Source organism: Capsicum annuum, chromosome 6, assembly GCF_002878395.1.
Source record: "Capsicum annuum cultivar UCD-10X-F1 chromosome 6, UCD10Xv1.1, whole genome shotgun sequence".
Classification (NCBI taxonomy): Eukaryota; Viridiplantae; Streptophyta; class Magnoliopsida; order Solanales; family Solanaceae; genus Capsicum; species Capsicum annuum.
Genome location: NC_061116.1, coordinates 6,549,797 through 6,573,555, shown reverse-complemented (window position 1 = coordinate 6,573,555; position 23,759 = coordinate 6,549,797). Strand labels below are relative to the sequence as shown.

Genomic DNA, 23,759 nt, shown 5'->3' with positions numbered 1-23,759 from the left:
CATCTTCCATCTCCTACCATGGCTCAACGATACCATGTTGAGAACTTACAGAAAGGCCCCTTTATGATGCTTATGCTAATGCTATCAGGAACTGTGACCCTGAGGGGCCACTTATTCTCTATGTTTTGAAGATGATTCCAGTGTTAGACAAGGGTAGATTCTTAGCTTTTGGTCGTGTGTTCTCTGGGAAGGTCTTAACCGATTCGAAGGTCAGAATCATGAGTCCCAACTGTTAGGATTTTTGCCTCGATTTTCTTACTAAATTTAATTTTTGTTATTTCTTATAAGGAAAATAAAAGTAACCATAAATACTTTACTTTTCCTTAAAGAAAAATATAAATTTTTTCATATTTGGCAAACCTCTTTCTTGGAGGAAAGGTATTGTACATCTATAAATAGAAGACCCCCTTTTCATACCATAACATAATAGCATCCACAATGTAGTCTTTAAAGAGTCTTTATTTAGGGGGAGATTTCTCCCAATAGATTTAATATTTTTTATATTAGATTTTATAATATGTAGGCAGATTGGCCAAAACATATAATAATTTAATGCTTTTTAGCATTGTTTTTTTTTGTCATCTAATTTATTGTCTCAAGGTTTGCAAACTTTAAGCTTTCGCATGACGCTCTCTCAATTTTGAACCCAACAAGTGGTATCAGAGCTTACGATTCAATGGTTCAATGGTGTGGTGAGACGAGATTAAACAGGTTCAAAGCGGTTTCAAAGTCAAGCTGCAACAATTTGGATGATAATGAAGATTTTGTCCAACTATATATGGAGAAGATACTTCAATCATATTTTCAACAATCCTACTGTCACATCTTTGAAAATAAAGCACTCTTTTAACCCTATTTAGGGCTCCAATATTTTTAATCCAAAACGGATAATATATTTTTAACCCAAAAGGGCTCAATTTTTAAGCATGACAAACAGCAGAGATAATTGAAGATTATGTGAAGAACCAAAATTATGCATATGACATGAAGAAGGCGGATCAAGTCAAGAAAATCAAGCCAAAAGGGGAGATTTGTTAGGATTTTTGCCCCGATTTTCTTACTAAATTTAAGTTTTATTTTTTCTTATAAGAAAAATAAAAGTAACCATAAATACTTTTACTTTTCCTTAAAGGAAAATATAAATTTTTTCCATATTTAGCAAACTTCTTTCTTGGAGGAAAGGTTTTGTACATCTATAAATAGAAGACCCCCTTCTCATACCATAACATAATAGCATCCACAATGTAGTCTTTAAAGAGTCTTTGTTTAGGGGAGATTTCTACCAATAGGTTTAATGTTTTTTTTATATTAGGTTTTATAATATGTAGGCCGATTGGCCAAAACATATAATAATTTAATGCTTTTTAGTATTGTTTCTTTGTCATCTAATTTATTATCTCAAGGTTTGCAAACTTTAAGCTTCCGCATGACGCCATCTCGATTTCGAACCCAACACCAACTATGTACCAGGTGAAAAGGAGGACTTGTTGTTGGGTTTGAAATCGAGAGGGCGTCATGCGGAAGCTATTAGTTGCAAACTATGAGACGATAAATAAGATGACAACGAAAAACAATACTAAAAATATAATTTTATTATATGATTTGGCCAATTGGCCTACATATAAAACCTAATATTAAAAATAGTATTAAAAAGTATAAAACTAATGAGAGAGAAAAATCTCCCCCTAAACAAAGACTCTTTAAAGGACTACATTGTGGATGCTATTGTGTTCTAGTATTAGAAGGGGGTCATCTATTTATAGATGTCCAAAACCTTTCCACCAAGAAAGAGGTTAGCCAAATATGGAAAAGAATTATATTTTCCTTTTAGGAAAAAGTAAAAGTATTTATGGTTACTTTTATTCTCCTTATAAGAAAAAGTAAAACTTAATTTTGGTAAGAAAATCAGAGCAAAAACCCTAACAAATCTCCCCTTTTTGACTTGATTTTCTTCACTTGATCCGTCTTCTCTTCATATCACGTGCATGAACTTGTTCTTAATATAATCTTCACAACTGATGCTTGCCATGGTTAAAAATAAGGTTTAAAATATTATGGTTAAAAATTAGTTTCAAAGTAATATTTTATTTTCATTTTTAAAGATGCAGCAGCAGACATGTTGAAAATGGTTGAAACTTGTTCTCCACATGTAGTTCGACAAAAATATTGATTATCATCCAAATTGTTGCATCTTAATTTTGAAACCGCTTTGAACCTATTTAATCTCGTCTCACCACACTATTGGACCATTGAACCGTAAGCTCTGATACCACTTGTTGGGTTCGAAATCGAGAAGGTGTCATGCGGAAGCTATTAGTTGCAAACTATCATGGTGATAATTCAGACGACAAAGAAAACAATACTAAAAACATAATATTATTATATGACTTGGCCAATTGGCCTACATATAAATCCTAATATTAAAAACATAAAAACTAATGAGAGAGAAAATCTCCCTCTAAGCAAAGACTTTTAAAGGACTATATTGTGGATGCTATTGTGTTCTGGTATGAGAAGGGGTCTTCTATTTATAGATTTTCAAAATCTTTACTCCAAAAAAGAGATTAGCCAAATATGAAAAAGAATTATATTTCCTTTTAGGAAAAAGTAAAAGTATTTATGGTTATTTTTATTTTCCTTACAAGAAAAAGTAAAACTTAATTTTGATAAGAAAATAAGGACAAAAACTCTAACACTTGTATGTGAAGAATGTCCAAAGAACTGTTATTAGGATGGGCAAGAAGCAGGAAACTGTTGAGGATGTACCTTGTGGTAACACTGTTGCCTTGTTTGGCCTGGATCAGTTTATTACCAAAAATGCAACATTGACGAATGAAAAGGAAGTCGATGCCCATCCAATAAGACTAGTGAAGTTTTCTCTCTCAGTTGTTGTACGTATTGCTGTGCAATGCAGGGTTGCATCTGATCTTCCTAAGCTCATAGAAGGGATGAAACATCTGGCCTAGTCTGATCCTATGGTTTTCTGTACCGTTGAAGAGTCTGGGGAGCATGTAACTGCTGGTGCTGGAAACTTCCACCTTGATATGTGCTTTAATGACTTGTTGAATAATTTAACAGACATTGCTGGAATTATAAAATCTGATCCTGTTGTGTCCTTTCGTGAGACTGTCCTTGAGAAGTCTAGTCAGACAGTGATGAGCATGTCCCCGAACAAGCACAACCGTTTGTACATGCAAGCTAGGCCACTGGAGGAAGGACTTTCTGAGGCTATTGACAGTGGACAGATTGGCCCCAGTGATGATCCCAAGGTTCGTTCTAAGATCTTGTCTGAGGAATTCGGTTGGGACAAGGATCTTGCCAAGAAAATCTAGTGCTTTGGTCCTGAAACAATTGGTCCCAACAAGATAGTTGATATGTGTAAGGGAGTCCAATACCTGAACAAAATTAAAGATTCTGTCGTTGCTGGTTTCCAGTGGGCTTCCAAGCAAGGTGCCTTGGCTGCAGAGAAAATGACAGGTATATGCTTTGAATTTTGTGACGTTGATCTTCATGCTGATGCCGTTTACAGGGGTGTTGGCCAGATTATTCCCACTGCTAGGAGGGGTATTTATGCTTCTCAACTCACTGCCGAGCCTCATTTGTTGGAGCCTATTTACCTCCTTGAGATTCAAGTTCCAGTACGATATCTTGATGGCATCTACAACGCTCTGAATAAGAGACGTGGATACATCTTTGAGGAGACAGATTCCCGGAACCCCTCTTTACAACATCAAGGGATACCTTCCTGTTATTGAGTCAGATGGTTTTTCATATAATTTGAAATGTGAAGCTTTATGGCATGCATATCAATTAGCTTTCGATCACTGGGATATGGTGCCATCCAATCCATTAGACCCTTTCTCAGAGGCTTATTCTCTAGTCTGTGACATCCGCAGGAGGAAAGGTTTAGAGGAGGAGATTGCAGATCTCTCCGAGTACGAGGACTGGCTGAAAGTCTGAGACCAAAGTCCCGATACCAATGAACATGCTTAATCAGGACTGCACAAGTTTTGTCGCACACTATTATATATTTGGTTGTTAATTATTGACCATACTATATTACATAGGATATTAGACTGGGAGAGTGTTGTAGTAAATAGTAGGAGAATTCGTGGGGAAAGTGTTGTAGTGTTACTTTATAAAGAGTTTCTGTTAAGTTTTAAAAGTTCCTTCGGAATCAATGGTCAATCCTATTTCCGATAGGGGCAGTTGACAATTGAATCTAATTTTTCATATCCGTAATAAGTTGGACCTTCTATGTTTGAGAATGGGTTGAAGAAGTGCCAATTACAGCTTGTTTGGATGCTTGATACCTGTCCTTTTATAATGCATCATATTGTATTATATTATTGTTTGGTTTGACTACATTCCGGTCCGTTAGAACTTACAAGAGAATTGCAGAAAAAGTTAATTAGTAACAGACCACATCTATTGATTAAACAACACCAAAAGGTGCAGTGAGGTCACAACATGAAGAAATAGAATAAAATTTGAAGAATCAAAAAATTTATCAGCTTACTGCTTAGTGCAAATCTCTGGATAATCACATTAATAAAGAAATATTCTAATAGATCTATTTATTACCCAAGTTATCTGCACCCCCTCTAAATGGTATCAAAGCTTATACTAATTAAAGGTACGGAACTAGTATATAATTGGATTTATTTGATTAACTTATTAATTATGATAAAATTAGATTTGGATATCCACCAAAATATTATAAATATTGTTTAGATGAATAACGTACAAAAACCACAACAATATAAAGAATTAAAACAAATAATATCTGAAAAACGTAAAGAATTAAAAATAAGGATAGAAAGACTACAGTATAACATAATTGTCGGAGTTAGTAAAAACTCAATAAATGCACAAAAAGAAGAAATATCAAATTTAGAATCAACAATAGATAGTCTAGAATATATATATCAACATAACCTATATACATTTAAATAAAATGAACAAAGAAGAATTTATAATAGATGAAAAAACATATGAAAATCACAAAGGATTAAAAATAAAAATAGTATTCTCTAATTTAGGAAGAAGATATAAGAAAATAGGTGAACATTTATATTTAATGTTAGAAAAAGAAGAATTAAAATTAGAAGATAAGTTGATAGTCATGGTAAGAATAGAAAGAGAAAACGAAGAGATAGACAGAAAAAAGAAAATTGATAAAATAAAACAACAAACCACAGAATAAATACGAAAAATAGAAGAAACTAAAAATAGTAGGATTGCTGAATTAGAAAAAGAACTACAAATGTTAAAAGATTTATATGAAAAGAGACAGAAAGAAAAAAAAGAAAAAAATAAAGAACAAAAATTATTAAACAAGATAAATCAATTTAAAAAAAATTAAAAATAAAAAATAAAGAACCAGAAACCAGTAAATTAGAAATAAATACAATAGATGCTGAAAAACAGAAAATTATGATTCGGAATATAGTGAAACATATACAGAAATTCTAGAAAACATAGGAAAACTAGAAATTAATGAAAAACAAGAAATAATTAATAAAGAAAATCTAGAACTAATAAATACAGAAGTAAATACTTTAGATAAAAATATAATACCTAATATATCAGAAATAAGAAAAACCAACCTATAATTACAAAAATAAGTTTAAAAGATATAATCCAAAGGATGAATATAATAAATGGACACCAAAACAAATAATTAATTACAACTTTTTAGATTTAGACTGTGTAATAGACACAAATAAAACAATACAACTATGGGTAGGATACATGTCAAAACAATTATTAGATAATAAAATAGATACAACAAACACACCAGAATATATAGAAAAGACATTAATAGAAACAGTAAAATTATGATTTTTAAACCTAGCCGAAACAAATAAAAAAGTACTGTGATCTGATAATAAAATAGAAGGAATATCAATACCTACTAAAATACTACCAACAGAAATATTGAAAAAAATATGAAATATCTATAAGAGAAGAATTTAGTAATATCACAACAGAAGAAGAAGAGCAAAATGAAGAGAAAGATACGAATATAAATTTAATGTTAAAATTACCAATATGTAATATGTGTTATATGGATGAGTATACATGCGCATTTAAAGAATATTATTATAAAAGAACATATAATATAGAAGAAAACAAAGAAATAAGAATATTATATTTTAGTAAATTATCTGAACCATTTAATTCAAAAATAATAAAAAGTTGGAATGAAGCAAAAATAGTAAATACCCTAAGAGGAAGAATAAAATTTTTACAACAATGGTATACAAATATATGTGAAAAATATATAGAAGAAATAAAAATGAAAAAAACATTAATACGAAATTTAGCATGTTGCAAAGATAAAATAAAGAGAAAACAAACCGTTCACATCAATAATATCAGAGAAAAACAAAATCAATCAAAAGAAAGAGAAAAGAGTATAAGTGAATTCGAATTTCGTTGAAGTTTTCGATGAGATCGTGTCTGCTTCAATAATCGTTCAATTCATCTATAGAGGTTTTTTATTTCATATTAAATTAATTTTTATGATTTCATGTATTGTTCCGTAAAAATTGTTATTTCTGTGAATTTGCAATCATAAGTTGTACTATATGCTTTGTTTTTCAAATATATTGTTATGTGAATAGTGAATCAAAAGTGATTTAAAGTTTAAATTTCATAATACAGATATTTTTAAAATATGTAGAAAGACTCTAAATATGTTTTGACTGACACATGCACACCTATCGAAAAATACTTGTATTAAAACAAAAAATAGTGACAATATATGCTTTCCTCACGTAATTTATACATTATCACTATTCCTCAATTTCTATTCGTGATAAAATCATACACATAGCATTATCGAAAATTGTGAGGAAATTTGGCTAAAAAAAAAAAATATTTTTTTTTAGTGAACTTTCGCCGGAATTGGCTTCCGTTAGCCAACGGTGCTTCTCCCCCTCCCCAAAGCCATTAACGCTGGCAAAGCATAGCGCCGCCATCGTCATTTCCACCCTTTTTTTCCACGCCGGCGAAACAGCAGCATCACCGCTAACCCCTAAAATATGGTGCCGCCCCTTGGGCTACTAAACACTAGATCCGGTGCCACCCACGCTCCTCTCCCCAGATCCCTTCCCTTTCGTCGGAGTCAAATCTGGTCGGAACCACCACAGCAGCGACCAACCACCCCGCGCCGATGACCCTTCTCTTCCCTATCTCAGCCAGAAACACCCATGCCAAAACCACCCCTTCTTCGTCCCTCTTTCCTTTCTGCCGCCACTGGATCTAACTCCCGGATGGCTGACAACCCACTGCGGTGAATGGTAACAAATTGCTGCAGATAAACAACAATGTTGTTTTTGTCCTTTTATTAATATATATTTTTTTTGTTTATCAATTAAGTTGATTAGTTAATTGTTTTAGGAGGTACTATTTAATTAATTTTTTGTAAAATATAGCAATGGTGTCGTGATGTTAAAAAAAATAAATAATGAAATTAGGTTGCTGATCTGTTAAGAATTTCAAGTCAGCTCATTAGTCAAAGTTTTTTTTTTTTTTCGAAATTAAATTCAAAAATGTTTATTATTTAAACTTTATCTAGATTGGTATATCATTGATTCAAGTGGCTTATTTTTATGACTTTGTTAATGACTTATATATTTATGACTTTGTGTTCAATTTTTTTTTTCTTTTTTTTTTTGGAATTTTCGTGTTTAATTTATCTCAGTATATGCAACTTGGTTTCGTATCAATTTAAGGAAAATAGATTTGACCGATTGTTAAATTTAGTATAATACAGGTAATTTTTTTTTTATTATTATTAATAGAATTTAATAATTATTTATTTATTTATTAAATTAATTTCTTTAAGTAAATGTTGATTTAATTTACCATTAAGAACAAATAGCACTTTTCATAGATAAAATTATTATGAATTCATAAATAGCAATCAAACGCTAAGTAAATTTTAAGCATATATTTAAAATATTCATCTTAATTAAGAATGTGGCGTGTGTATCTTTATGAGACATTTTAAAATTCAAGGATGCAACAATGCATCTTGACAAATATTTTTCTAAAATTAATTTTCACACGATTTATTTAATATAAGATAATAGACCAATTTTCGATATAATAAAAATGAGCGAATTTAGGCCTCAACATAGTTTATTAAAATTTAAGTCAAGATAAGTCAATAAAGCGATCGTGCTAGAACGACGAGACTCGAGAGGTGCCTTACACCTTTCCCTCGATCAATAGAATTCCTTACTCGGTCTTCTGTTTTTGCAGATCATAATAAGAGTCATTTTCTTTTGATTAGGGATTTAATAAGGTGACTTGGAGCACCATAACTCAATTCCAAGTTGTCCTTCCCCAGCTTGAGTGTCCACTCGGGTAATCCAGTCTAGACACATATCCTTATTAGGCATAAACTTAAAAGAACTGAAAACTCAGAATCTGGTTATCCCTATTAGGTGCCGCTTTATTTACATCATATGCATTTGACTTAGCGGAACTTGGCACAAGGGTCAGGTCTGTCTAGGATAGGTGACCTAATTTATAAAGACCAACATGTACATCCTACATGCTCTTTGACATTTTCTTAGAAGGCTATTTATTTGTTGACCGGCTTTAGACAATTTTAAAATGTGAGAAATTAATTTATCCTCAAATTTAGTTAATCATTTTTTTTAAAAAAAGAAAAATTTTATTTTTAAAAAATAATTTTATTTTTAAATATACAGCAACATAGTTTTTACAATCTTCATGAACTATAAGGGTCTGATTCTCACTTTTTGTGAGACACGTAGGAAGTCCTACCCAAGATACAACCATTTATTTGAAAAATAATAATAATATATTTATTCACAGATTTATCGAAGGATATTTTTAGAAAAATAATAAAAATAATAATAATAAAAAAATGATTGTTTTCATAAATATTATTATCTTTATTTTACTTTTCATTCTTATTTTTAAAATTAATTTTAATATAAAAATCATAATAGCCTGAACCTTTAGGGGTTGTGAGCTGAATTTTTCCAAAGTAATAAAATATGTAAACATATATTTTAACAGCCCTGAACCTTTAGGGGTCGTGAGGCTAAAATTTTTATACAACTTCATACATAAAACAATCATTTTTTTTTTTCTTTATTTCTAAGTCATTTTATTTTATTTTTGTTCTTTTAAGTATACTTGGGAGTATTGTATTCAAACATATAGTTTAAATTTGTCTAGAGGTCTGTTATTGTAAAATTTTAAAAAAAAGTCAATTTAAATAAATGATTTTCCTAAAAATATTATCAGTCATATTTCTCTCACTTTGATAAAATTGTTCTTTACAACTAAGTCCCAATAATGGTCGCATTAGGTTTCACGAGTCAAGATTAAATTCTTTCAAAATTAATAAATTAAGTTCTGCCTAAGTCTAGACATTTATTAATCTCACATCCTTATCAATAGGTATAAAATGTCTCCTCCAGTTCGTGGAAATCGTCAAAAGAGAAAGAGGGATGGGAGTGTACCACTTCAAGTTGTTGATGAAATCCCTCTACAGCTTTGGTTATGGTGGAATGCAATGGATACATTCGATTATGGTGAGATAAATAAGTATTTGGGTTTTTGACGAGTATAATGAGAATCAACCCTAATAGGGAAGTGATTGTTGCATTACTGAATTTCTGGGACCCGAGGAATAATGTATTCCGTTTTTCAAATTTTGAGTTGACACGGACTTTAGAGGAGATAGCGAGCTATGTTGGATATGGGGATACGCATCGGAAGAAACTTATAGCCCCAAAATTATTTCGATAAACAGATTTTGCAAGCTCATGAACATACGGAATACAAAAGAAGAATCAATGAAAAAAGATTGGGTTTCCTTGCAGTTTTTGTATGACAGATACGGAAGGCAAGAGGGGTTTGAAAAGTACGGTAAACAACTTTGTAATAAGGGGAGTTTTGAGGCTTGAAAAATTCACAGACGATTTGCATTCATGGTAGCCTTTTTAGGCACTATGGTCTTCCCAAGATGAGAAGAAAAAATTAATATTCGTTTAGCGGAAGTGATACAGATACTGATTAAGAAAGATTACACTATGGTACCAATGATCTTAGCTGATATTTACCGTGCTTTGACTGTTTGTCAGAAGGGAAAGAGTTTTTTCGAGGGATGTAATATCTTGTTACAGATGTGGATTGTGGAGCATCTTTATCAACGTCCTACAATGACAAGGTTCGATCCCACACGATTTAATCGCATTAACAATTACGAGGAAAGGATGGAGAAATATAAATGTCTAAAAGAAATTGGAGATTGGGTTAAGCTTTTTTATTCTTTGACAGCAAATAAAATCAGTTGGAATCTCCATTGGTTCCCTTGGAGGCAAGTCATACATAGTTATGTCATTCGTTCGTTCTTTTTATTAATAGGTATTAGAGGTGTTCAATCGTATGTTCCATTGAGGGTTCTACGTCAGCTAGGCAGGCGTCAAATAATTCCCATAACGGAAAACATGACTGAGTTTGTATTTGAGGTCAGACCAGAGATTCCACTTCCAGAAGATTTGGCCCAGCAAATTTGGGAGGGTTTCCGTATTATGGGGAATGAAACGATGGTCATAGAGCGTGAGAAAGGAGAAGTGCAGCCAGATTACCATGAATGGTTTGAAGAACAGTCGAGTCACCAGTCAAACCAGAAAGATCGGTTAGGGGACCTATAGATCAGGAAGCTGGAATCAGGATAGGAATTGAGAGAGCCATGCGAGAACATCATAAGGCCAACTAAGCTTTGAGAGCAGAATTAGAGCATGCCAGGGCAAAAATAGATGAACAACAAAGGGAATTTGCTGAATAGAAAGCTAAGTCAACAGATATTGAGGTTGCACTTCGGGGACAAATCAAGCTTTCTACCACTAGGGGGTCACACGTTCGAGAACTTGCCGCATCTTACCGACAACAACTGCAAGAAGTCGAAAAGAATATGTAAGATGAATTTGACCGAGAGAGATCTCAGTGGATCCGTGAAAGAGAAATATTGCGAGAACAGTTAGAGGTTGCTTTTGCTCGTGAACAGCGTGCAAGAGAGATGGTTGATTTTCGAGATCGACAAGCCCACAAATGGGAGCAAGACTTCAGTTCTCTTCGAGGAAAGGTCCGCCGTATAGCACAGGATACTGCTAGACTGGGTTTGGATTATCAGCAGTTGGATCGTGAGAAATTTTTGGCACAAGTACCAGTACATCATCTCACTACTTCATTGGAGGACATATACTTGAGCTTGGGAGGACATATTAAGCCGAAGTCTCCTTGAATAGATAGTTGTTTTCTTTGTCATAGTTTTTCTTTTTCTGTTTTAAAACTTCTTGTTTAGATGTCATGTCTTTTAGTTTTCAGATGTTAGTTAGTAGGTTTTATTTTAAGAGTTGGGTCAGTTATTTTGTCATATTTTAGAATGTAATGAAGTTGACTGTTTATTTCTATATATATTACATATGTTTTACTTCACTTTAAATATTTTCTTCAACAAAAAAAAGACAAAACAATTTTGCTAAATTCCTCCCGAACTACGCAAGATCTGATTCATGTCCTGGCATGATACGTAGGCAACCCTCCAAAGGGTTCGATCATAACTTTTGAAAAAAAAATATTCCTTATAAAGCCGGGATGAAACACAAAGCTTCCATGATAGGTTGGAAAATGCATATAGAAGCATGACATATAACGTGGCATTATAATGTGTTAAATATATAACACTCATCCGTTTGCTACTTGGTTACAGAAAGATAAAATAATTGGTGGTTGTTTTGTGGTTTAAACTGGCATCACATCTGTATAATACCAGATACAAAGGTAAAAGAAAAATGACCCGCAGAGAAGGTATAGGGTCTGACAGTGAAGAAGAGCAGAATCAGTTGATTTCGCAGAAAGTAGCATCAATGGAAGAAATAAAGTGATTGAAGCAACAGATGGCAGAGATGTACCAAGCTTGGTTGAATGGACAAGCCCCGCCTTCTTCAATCCCTGGACTTTCGACTTCGAATGATCCAAATTTCGACCCAACTCAAACTAGTGATCCATTTTACCCACTAGTATTTGGCCCATTTGCTAATATGACTAGAGTTGTTGGTACTTCTACCATGCACCCACCGAATCCGTCTGTCGCAAATAACCTGCTTTTTACTTCTGTAGCGCTAGCTACTGCGGGTACTCAACCGACAGTATCGAAGAATATGGGTAAACTAAGTCATGATATGTTGTATCCTCCTGAAATGACTTTCAAATCCCGAAATCCACATTCTCATGTTCATCAACACGATACTTCTATCGTGGTTGAGAAGATTGCTAAGAATGAGGAACAGGAGGAGATGGCTAGAAAAGTAGAAGCCTAGAGCAGAGTATGAGAAATATGCAAGGATTAGGTGGACCAAAAAGTGTTTCATACAAAGATTTATGTATGTTTCCTAATGTCCATTTGCTGATAGGGTTCAAAATGACAAAATTTGACAAATATGAAGGACACGGCGATCCTGTAGCTTATTTGAAAAAGTTTTGCAATCCATTAAGGGGAGCAACAGGAAAAGAAGAATTATTGATGGCGTACTTTGGAGAGAGCCTTACAGGGAGAGCTTCTGAATGGTTCATTGACCAAGACATTTCCCATTGGCATGTGTGGGATGACATGGCTCGAGATTTCGTTCAACAATTTCAATATAACATTGAGATAGTGCCAGGTCGCACTACGCTTGCCAACATGAGAAAAAAGATGACTGAAAGTTTCCAATAATATGCTATCAGATAGAAAGCGCAAGCTTCAAGAGTCAGACCATCGATAAAGGAATCTGAAATGATTGATATCATTTTACAAGCACAAGAACCTGATTATTTCCATCACTTGCTCTCTACTATCGGAAGCATATTTGCCGAAGTTATCAAAGTTGGAGAGATGGTAGAAAATGGAATAAAATCAGATCATCAGTCAGGCCGCTTTGAAAGCAACAACACAAGCAATTCAAAGTGGTACAAGAAGTTTCGGGGGAAAGAAAAGAAAAGAGGATGTAGCAATTGTCGTGCCAGGTCCACGACAATATTGGAGAGGTGCGCGTCAACTATACGCACAGAATCCATTATACTTCATTCCATCCCCCCTATATCCTATTTATAATTCACAACCATATGCTCGGGCTCCTTCTTACCCGCAGTGGCGTACACCAACAATCCAAAATCATCCAATAGCCCCGTAAGTTCAAAGGTGCCCTCCTAGGTCTAATTTTTGGCCTAGAGCAGAATTCAAAAGGGATAACATGGTAAAACATAATTTCATTCCTGTTGGAATATCTTACACCAGTTTGTTTCATAGGCTGAGAAAAATAAATGTTCTAAACCCAATTGAGAGAAGGATCCCAAATCCTCCGAAGAAGAATTTGAACTATTCTTGAAGATGTGAATACTGTTCTGATGCCCCAGGGCACGACATAGAGAAATGTTGGTATCTGAAAAGAGCCATTCAAGAGTTGATTAATGCCTAACAGATCATGGTAGAAAGTCTAGACGCTCCAAATGTCAATCAAAATCCGCTGCCAGATCATAATGAAACAAACATAATCTAAGTAATACTCACTGGTGATGATGCTACGATGTCCTTTAGGCCGATCATTAAAATTAAAACTGATTCAAAAAAATTAGCAAATGCTGTGGATTTGACAAAGGAAAAGCCTGCAGAAGTGGAGGTGGTGATAGCAAAACTCGAATCATCGAATGCTCCCTTGGTGATGAGGAAAGAGATTTAAGAAAATATTGGGTCAAGTCAAATAAAGCCGAAACTCATTATTCCCAAAAGATCCAATAAGCCTCTTTTAATCATAAAAGGAGCTCCCATAGCTCCTATTATTATTAAACCAGTGTCATAGCTGTCTATGGTTGATACCAAGGCTGTCCTTTAGAATTATGATTGCATTGTGGTAATGCACAAGGGGAAAGAAGTGACTGAAGATGTACATGAAGTAGGGGGATTAACTCGATTTGAATGATGTTATGCTCCAGTAGAGTTAAAAAAGAATAAACAAGGCAATGAAGAAAGAATGATAGTTAAGAAGCCTGTCACTGATGAAGAAGCTGAAGAATTCTTAAAGAAAATAAAATTGCCAGAATATTCTGTTGTGGAACAGTTGAATAAGACACCAGCATAGATTTTTTTGTTGTTTTTATTGATACATTCATAGGAACACCGCAAGGCTATAATGAAGATTCTTAACGAAACATGTGTTCCCAATGAGATTAGAGTGAATCAGCTGGAAAAAGTTGTTGGAAGAATCCTTAAAGCAAATAAAATTACTTTCTCAAACGATGAATTGCCTATGGAAGGTACTGAGCATAACAAAGGTCTTTACATTTCTGTGAAATATGAGAATTTCCTCGTCACTCAAACGTTAATTGATGGAGGATCAGGCGTTAACATTTGTCCTATGTCAACTTTGCAAAATTTGAATGTTAATGTGGAGAGAATTCGACCTAACAATGTATGCTTCAAGGGTTTTGACGGATTAAAAATTGATGCCCTTGGTGAAATAGAACACATATTGACAATCGGGCCTGTAGATTTTGCTATGGATTTCCAAGTGCTGAACATTGATGCTTTATATAATATATTATTGGGAAGGCCATGGATTCATAGGGCTAAAGCAGTCGCATCAACGCTGCATCAAATGAACAAATTCGAATGTGACAGGAAAGAGATAGTTGTTCATGGTGAAGGAGACTTATCCATGTATAAAGACTACTCTGTTTCTTCCATTGAAGCAGATACTGCCAATATGTTAATTCATCAAGATTCTGAGGTAGTGGCTGTTGAGCATATTCTCGAGGGGAATCTCATCACAAAACCATAATTGTCCTCTGTATCTGTTATGGTAGTGAATGAAATATTGAAGCATGGTTTCAAACCAGGAAAAGGTATAGGGATGTTTTTGCAAGGCATAGTTCATCCGGTAAACCTCTATGAGAACTTTGGTACTTTTGATTTGGGATACGAGCCTACTGCTGAAGATATAAAGAAGGCTTAAAAGCGTAAGAAAGCGTCATGGTCACTTACCAAGCTGATACCTCCACTTCACGAGTCTTTTATCAAATTCAGTGATGTCAGATCCTCCAAATTACCTACTGTAGAATCAATGAATGATGATGGTACAGATTTGATTGACCTTTTTCAGAATATGTTCATTGAAGCTGATATGGTTGAAATCGGAAAAGGTACCAGCAATGCAGATGTGCAGTTTGTCGGCCCTGATGTCCACCTTAACATTTGGGAGGCCACTCCTCTCCCTATTATGAAGGAGTCTTGGTAGTTTGTTTGTTTTTCTTACAATCTTAGTAGTTTGTTTTTCTTTCTGTAATTTGAATAATTTTAGGATTGTAATTCAGACCTTCACCTTGGTATTTTAGGTTAAAACTCTTTCTAGCTTCGTTTTTAATAAAGTGTAGTCTCCTTTTGTTTTATTTTGGGTCTGATGTTTATTTATTTATTCTTCTATCATACAATTCTTTTTATGCCGATTCTAATGATATAACATGTATGAAGAATTGCCAACCAGATTTAAAAACCCAATCTAATTATGAAATAATGAATAAAGAAGTTGAATACGATGAAGGAGAAGCATTTGAGGATATAAGCAAGGATTTCAAACAGTTTGAGAATAAGACAAATCCCAATTTGGAAGAAACTGAGGCGATCAATTTAGGAGATCATGAAAATATTAGGAAGACTAAGATAAGTGTACATGCTCAACCACAACAAAAGAAAGCTATAATTGAAGCTTTGCATGAGTATAAAGACATCTTCGTATGGTCTTATGATGATATGCCCGATATGAGCACTGATTTGGTAGTTCACAAGTTGCCAATTGATCCTGTTTTTCCTCCTGTCAAGCAAAAGATAAGAAAGCTCAAAACTGACATGAGTGTAAAGATAAAAGAGAAAATCACGAAGCAACTCGAGGCTAAAGTCATTCAAGTGGCCTAATATCTTACTTGGTTAGCAAATATTGTCCCTGTTCTAGAGAAGGATGACAAAGTTCGGATGTGTGTTGATTATCATGATCTAAATAAAGCAAGTTCAAAAGATAATTTTCCACTTTCCAATATCAATAATTTGTTGGATAATTGTGCTAAACATGATCTGGCTTCTTTTGTGGATTGTTATGAGGGGTATCATTAGATCATTATGGATCTAGAAGATGCAGAAAAGACATCATTTATTACTCCATGGGGGATATATTGTTATCAAGTCATGCCTTTCAGACTAAAGAATGCTGGGGCAACTTATATGAGGGCAATAAGCAGCTAAGTACATAATCTGTCTAGAGCATGGGTAATCTATTTTCATATAAGTTGCATATGCCTTTACTCTTATATGATTATACTTATAATAAATTATGGTAATATATCATGTCTTATAATGGGATTTACTATAAGTATGGGGTATTCGTCTTCTCTAATGTGTTTGAAGGAACCGATTAATCTCCGGTCTTAGACGTTAGTCAGCCTGAAAGTGTGGTCTCAGCTAAGGTATGCGTACGACCCTGTTGGTAGTCCCGTCACTAAGATAACACTTAGATAAGTCTGTTATAAGCCATTAAGACTTGATTAGATCCCATAAGCCTTAGATGTATTATTATAATTTATTATAAGTTAAACCATAGATGATGACTGTTTTATGCTTCCTTATGTGAAAAATCTCTGCTTTCCCAGTCAGTCTCTAGACAGTATTTTCACATATGAATTCTAACGTTCATACTAAAAATAATATCAACTTATCTTCTAAAGCAACTCAGATTGCTAATATAGAAAATAATCTTCAAAACTGGAGTATTCCAGAAGAGTCTTTTAACACGATTTATCAAATCGAAAAATTTAGTGTTTTAAAAAAACATAATATTAAGACTTCTGAGTCTACTGTTGCCATCAATAATTCTTTAGAAATTATTCAACTTTTAAATGACCTCGACATAAACCGATTTAAAAATCAGTTTAATTATCTGCATATCGGACTTGTTCAAGTGGCCATTAAGCCGCTCTTTAGACAGGGTCTAGACATCCCTGTCTGTGCTATCCTAAGAGATGCGCGTCTATTAAATTTTGATGACTCACTCTTAGGAGTTATCCAGAGTAACCTAGCCGACGGCCCACTATACTTTAACTGTTATCCTAATTTCTCAGTAGACATTACTGATCCTAATATCATGGATGTTTTAACTTTTAATGTTAAAACAAAAACATGAACAGTAAGGATAATACTAGAGAAATAGCAATAATATACAGAGTATACTATCGACTAATGGGTACAACTCTAGCGCCCAAAGCTAGATTCACAAGTCCTAGGGGTGTCACCACTCTCATGGAGGAAAATAAAGACAGAACCAATATCTTTGTTCCCAAGCCTTTGGTCTGGGATGTAGTCATCCATAGTAATGAATGGCACTTTGATGCTATCACCCAACTCCTTCGTATCTATCCCGAAGAATCACAAACCCAAAGGGTTATTCAGCATCCTGATGGATCGATTGATTTGAAATTCTTAGGCTTCAACGCCCCTCGGAACTCTTCATTTCGAAGGTCTGTCTCACACAGAGCTTCCAGCTCAAAAACCCAGGAGGGAAGTGATGAAACTGATAATAACAATGACAAGGGCAAAGTAAGAGAAGTCGACTTCTCTGGTCCTGTCCCGAAAGTTTATTATCAGCAATCCACTAGGGTCCATGAGTCCCTAGAACCTGAAAATCCTTATGATCCAGGCAGTCGTACAGCCTCTGATATGGAACCTCCCCTACCATATCCCGTCAAAAAATTAGGACCGACCCCAGCCTACTCGTCATCAAATCTGATGAAGAGTATACACCTGACCTTAAAGATCTTGAAGTCCGCTGGTACCTCCCTAAGGACGCAATAAAAAGGAAATGGTACACCAGTACCTATTCCAAAGAACAACAAAAGGAATTAGGTCGGCTATGGATAGCTGATATGAAAAGACTTTGATGTGACATAGAATTCTTTCATTGGTTTGAGTTTACCGGAAGAATGGAAAACCAAAATGAATCCCTTAACGTTATCATTAATAAATGGTATACCCAGAGTAACAAGATAATTGAATCCGTTACTCCTCCTCTCGAAGGGATAAAAATTCCTTATTCCAATGAAGTCCTCAATGCTTCACCCTTCAAGAAGAAACATGATAGACCTCTATCAACCCCTATCAATAGAGACCTCGATAGGATAGTTGAACAAAACAACTATACTAATCAGGTCCTTCACACTATCTCCCAGCAAATAGGAGATACTAAAAACTCGATACTTCCTTTTAGTTCCCCCGCTCCTGAGAGAGGGGCTCCAAGCCCTAATCCTATAGCCAACCCCATCTTTAAGATCCCTGAATTCCAAAAGGAAAAATTCCCTAATCTCAGTGATAAGTTCAAAGTATCAGGAAAAATCTTGGAACAAATCAACGAAAAACTCTCCAAGTTTAAGATCTCTGAGAAAGCAGAGTCCAGCAACCAGAAAAACTCTCTTTCTAAACTCACCAGTGATCGTTTTTCCACTAAGAAAAACTATTATAAAAAACCCTCTCCTCCAGACGTCCAATTTAAAGAAAATCCCTACCTGTCAACTTTCAACCATGATGGTAGAGGAATAACTGGATGGAATGCTGACGGTTTGGCTGAACACCAAATCTACAACAAACTCCATGAAATGGGTGTATCCTTCACGGCTTACAAAATTAGAGGATCCACTGATAAGGAAGCAGCTACCATGATCGTATCAGGTTTCACTGGTATGATAAAACATTGGTGGGACAACTACTTCACTGATGACATTAAAAACCTTATCTATGGAGCCACGGCCATAGAAACAGTGGTCAAGAGTGAAAATGGCAAGAAATTCTAAAGCAAGTCGCAAAAGAAGACGCTTGTGCCACTCTCCTATACCACATAGCAAGACATTTCATAGGAGAGCCCAAATTATTCCAAGATAGGAGCTTAGAAATCCTCAACAATCTCACCTGCAAAGACTTAGCAGACTTTAGGTGGTACAAAGATACCTTTTTAGTAAAGGTCATGATCCGACCTGATTGGAACAATGATTTCTGGAAGAAACGATTCATTAGTGGTCTCCCGTCTCTGTTTGCAGAAAAGGTTAGAACCAAAATTAAAGATAGATTCGAGGGAAAGATCCCTTACGATATCTTAACCTATGGCGACTTGATAAGTTTCATCACCACCGTAGGGATAGATCTCTGCACTAACCTTAAACTTAAGAAACAACTTAAGAAAGATAGTACTTCCAAATATGGGTTAGGAACCTTCTGACAGGACTATGGTTTCACCAGTCCTAGCAAAAAACATAGGAAGAATTCCTCCAAATCTCACAAAAGGACCACCTCAAACAAAAGGTCCTTCAAAAGGGAATCTTATAAGCCTAGTAGAAAGACCAAACGAAAAACCTCTAAAACTAAAGATACTTGTTGGACTTGTGGCAAGACACACCACAGAGCGAAAGACTGCAAGTCAAACAGGAAGAAGAAAATAAACCGATTAGATCTCTCTGAAGAAACCAGAACAAATTTATTCTCTATAATGGAAGATTCACCTGAGTCTTCTGAGTCTTCTGACTCCTATGCCTCGTCCAGTGACGACTACAACGATGAAGAATACATCAACGCCGCTTATGCGATGGATCAATCCCAATCTGGCCAAGAATGCGCTTGTACCGGTACATTTTGCTCTTGCACCAGAAAAACTGTTAATGTCATTTCAGGAAATCCTAAAGAAATTCTGCTTGACATTATAGAACACATCCAGGATGATGAGGCTAGAAATAAATATCTTCTAGAACTCAAACGATTAATGCTTTCTCACGAAGAGAAACCTCCCAAACCCATTATTCAGCCTTTTAGCATGAAATAAGTTATGTCTAGATTCGACAAACCTGCAGAACCTTCTATTGCTGATCTTAAGGGAGAAATCTCTACGTTAAAGGGAGAGATCAAGAATCTCAAAATCCGACTTGACCAAGTAGAACTTAACGTTCTTATGGATCAAGTCCTAAAAAATATACCTCTCCCTGACAAGGATTCTCCACCAGAATCACCTAAAGCCTTTCCAATCATTCCAAATGATCATCTCCGACAACCAGAGCCTAGTTCCTTTCTCGGCTCCGATTCTCCCTCCACATCCGGCAATGCTATTACGGCCATAAAGGCCTATAGCGAACACATAGTCATAAAAATTGTCATAAATAAAGACTTTGTTCTTAACAGAATCGCACTCTTCGATACAGGTGCAGATAGTAACTATATCGTTAAGGGCCTAGTACCTACAAAGTACCTTCAAAAGAGTACCTCTCGTCTTTACTCAGCCACGGGAGAAAAAATGGAAATCCATTATCAGCTCCCTAAAGCTCATAGCTGTAACAATGGCATTTGCCTTGTTAATGACTTTGTCATCACCGAAGATATCACAGAAGATATCATTTTAGGGATACCTTTCGTCAACCAGATTCGACCTTACTGGAGTGACTACGACGAAATTCGTACAACTCTTTTAAATCAGAACTTATTCTTCCATTTATTAAGGCCCCTCTCACAAGAAGAAGGTAACCTTATTAAAGAACGAACTGTTTTTAAAATTAACCGACTTTCTTCCCATATCAATTTTCTTAAACAAGATATTCACATAAAGAAAATTGAGCAGTCTTTAAAAACCCCGGAGATGATTACTAAAATATCTAATCTCCACAAAAATTTTGAAAATGAAATTTGTTCCGAATTTCCTAATGCTTTTTGGGAACGGAAAAAACACTTAGTAGAACTTTCTTACATTTCCGGGTTTGACGAACAAACTATTCCTACTAAGGCCAGACCTATTCAAATGAACCAAGAAATGATGGAAATCTGCAAAAGAGAAATTGACCATCTTCTAAAGAATGGTATTATTAGAACCTCTAATTCTCCATGGAGTTGCTCTGCCTTTTATGTCAATAACAGTGTAGGAAAGGAGCGAGGAACCCCTAGGCTTGTAATAAATTACAAGCCTTTGAACGCGGTATTAAAATGGATCAGACATCCGATTCCTAATAAAAGGGATCTATTAAAAAGAACTTTCAAAGCTAATCTTTACAGTAAATTTGATATGAAGTCAGGGTTCTAGCAAATTCAAATTGCTGAGAAAGATAAATACAAGACGGCTTTTAACGTCCCATTTGGACATTATGAGTGGAACGTCTTGCCTTTTGGTCTTAAAAACGCTCCTTCAGAGTTTCAAAACATCATGAACAATATCTTCAATCCTTATACCTATATGTCAATTGTTTATATTGATGATGTACTTATTTTTTCGGAGAACATTGATTCCCATTTTAAACATTTAAACACTTTCTTCAAAATTGTTAAATTTAATAGTTTGGTCATTAGTGCCAAGAAAATGAAGCTCTTCCAGACATCTATAAGATTCTTAGGGCATGATCTTCATCAAGGTAGCTATAAACCTATTTGTAGAACCATTGAGTTCTCCTTTAAATTCCCTAATGAAATTATTGATAAGACTCAGCTCCAAAGGTTTCTAGGAAGTCTTAATTATGTTGCGGATTTCATTCCTAATATTAAACAGGTCTGTGAACCTCTTTATAAAAGACTCAAGAAAACCCCAGTTCCTTGGGGTTCTGATCAAACCAATGTTGTCATTAAGATTAAAGAATTAGTCCAGAACCTTCCTTGCTTAGGAATTCCTAACCCCGAAGCCTTCATGATAGTTGAAACTGATGCTTTAGATATAGGGTATGGGGGTATCTTAAAACAAAAGGTTGATGATAGTTCTCCTGAACTATTAGTCAGGTTCACATCCGGAATATGGAACCCTGTACAAAAGAATTACAGCACTGTTAAAAAGAAAATTTTATCTATAGTGCTATGTATCACAAAATTTCAAGATGATCTTGTCAATAAAGAATTTTTATTGCGTGTTGATTGTAAATCAGCCAAAGAAATTTTACAGAAGGATGTGAAAAATCTAGTTTCAAAACAAATATTTGCTAGATGGCAAGCTCTCCTATCTAGCTTTGATTTTCAAATAGAATTTATTAAAGGAGAAAATAATTCCCTTCCCGATTTACTAACAAGGGAATTTTTACAGGGCCACAATGAGACCCACAACACTGGGAAAAATCTCAGTCAACAACAACCAATCAGATCAAACCAAAATGGCTAGACCATTTGATTTGCCACCAGCATCATCAAACCCCTTGAGGCCATCAGTCCCCAAGAGGCCTGAACTGAAATCGGAGCTACATTCACCATTCCACAACAAGTATGCAACTTTGGCAGAATTTTCCAAGCTTCCTCCACCAATGCCAACCAGATTGGTAGATCTTAAAACCAACAAACCCTTTGATAAAGGATCATCTTCGAGCTCATCGGTACAGTCAAAGCAAAGCTATGCCATGAAGTCTCCAGAAACCTTTGCACAGGCCGTAAATCCCACAATAGCCAAGGCAACACCTACTTCTCCTACCAAAGAAGAATTCAAATTCATTACCACTCAGAGAGTCCACTTAAAACCAGAAGATATTATGAAGCCATCTTGGTAGATACAAATTCTATCGAAGTTGAGCATACAATGAACGAAAGGAATCCCGAATATATCGATTATTCTAGGTTCACTATTAAGAGGGTATTAACCCTGTTTAACTGGTTTGCAGATCACCTACATACCCCTATTGCCTTATCTATGCCACATAGGCCCCAAACTTACAATTGGTATGACTACAAGTCTGCTTGATTCAATTTTCTCTATGTTAGACCAGGACACACTTGGTTTGTTAAATACTGTCCTGCCATGGTAGAAGCTATTATACCAAGATGGTTTTACGAATGGTGGGTATACTTCAGAGGGATTAAAGAAATCCTTCCTCAACAATTCCTTAACCGCTTTATAGAGTTTTATTCAAAAGAAGGATGTGTAACCCTTCCAGAGCACATCCAAATGTGCAAGTTCTTCATCAAGAAGCAAGTTTCTTATATCATCTCCTGGAATTTCGCCAAAGGAGAACAAGATAGAATTAAATATTTATCTAAAGAAATAAAAGTTAAAGGCTGGACCCCCAAGCCAACAGCTCCAAAAACTCCTGATAAAGGAAAAACAATAGCATCTTCAACCAATGTCTCACAGAGTAAAAGGGCACTCAAAGAAAAATTAAAAAAGGCTTTGCAAGATATGGAAAGCCAAGAAACCAATGAAGAAGAAGTACTACAGCTTCTGGAAGAAGCTTCCTCCACAGGAAGCAGCGACAACAATGGGGATATGCTAAACCCCAAAGGGATAGCTAAGGCCTATATGGACCCCTATTAAGAATAAAGAAATGACCCCTTCAAAATATAGAGGTTCAAAGAACCGGAATTATTTTTTGAAGAGGCATTCTACTATTCCTAGTAGGAATCCATAAGACCAGATGCTTTTCTAAAAGGCAATCAATTAGCTTTACAAAAAGACAAAGGAATCTATTTTTCAAAAGAAAAGGCATTCCACTCAGGACAGCTTTCATCTGCTTTTCAAAAAGAAAAAGCATTCAACTCAAGATAGCTTTCAAGAAAAGCTAAGGGAATCTACTTTTCTAAAGAAAAGACTAAATCATAATCCTGGCTAAATCATAGCCCTACAAGTGTACTTCCGATGCATAATCTATATTTCTCTTGTCTATATAAGACGAATTGTAACATAAGAGAATGCATA

At 34.9% G+C, this 23,759-nt stretch overlaps 1 protein-coding gene and 1 pseudogene across 1 annotated transcript; both read left to right on the top strand.

Annotated features, from left to right (window-relative positions):
- The first annotated feature begins 2,975 nt into the window (after window positions 1–2,975).
- LOC124899239 (elongation factor 2-like) lies at window positions 2,976–3,332 on the top strand. The gene has a single exon (XM_047413479.1). It carries the CDS (start codon window positions 2,976–2,978, stop codon window positions 3,330–3,332), a length of 357 nt encoding a protein of 118 aa, XP_047269435.1.
- A 42-nt stretch (window positions 3,333–3,374) lies between these two features.
- LOC107875153 lies at window positions 3,375–3,960 on the top strand (annotated as a pseudogene).
- The last annotated feature ends 19,799 nt before the right edge of the window (window positions 3,961–23,759 follow it).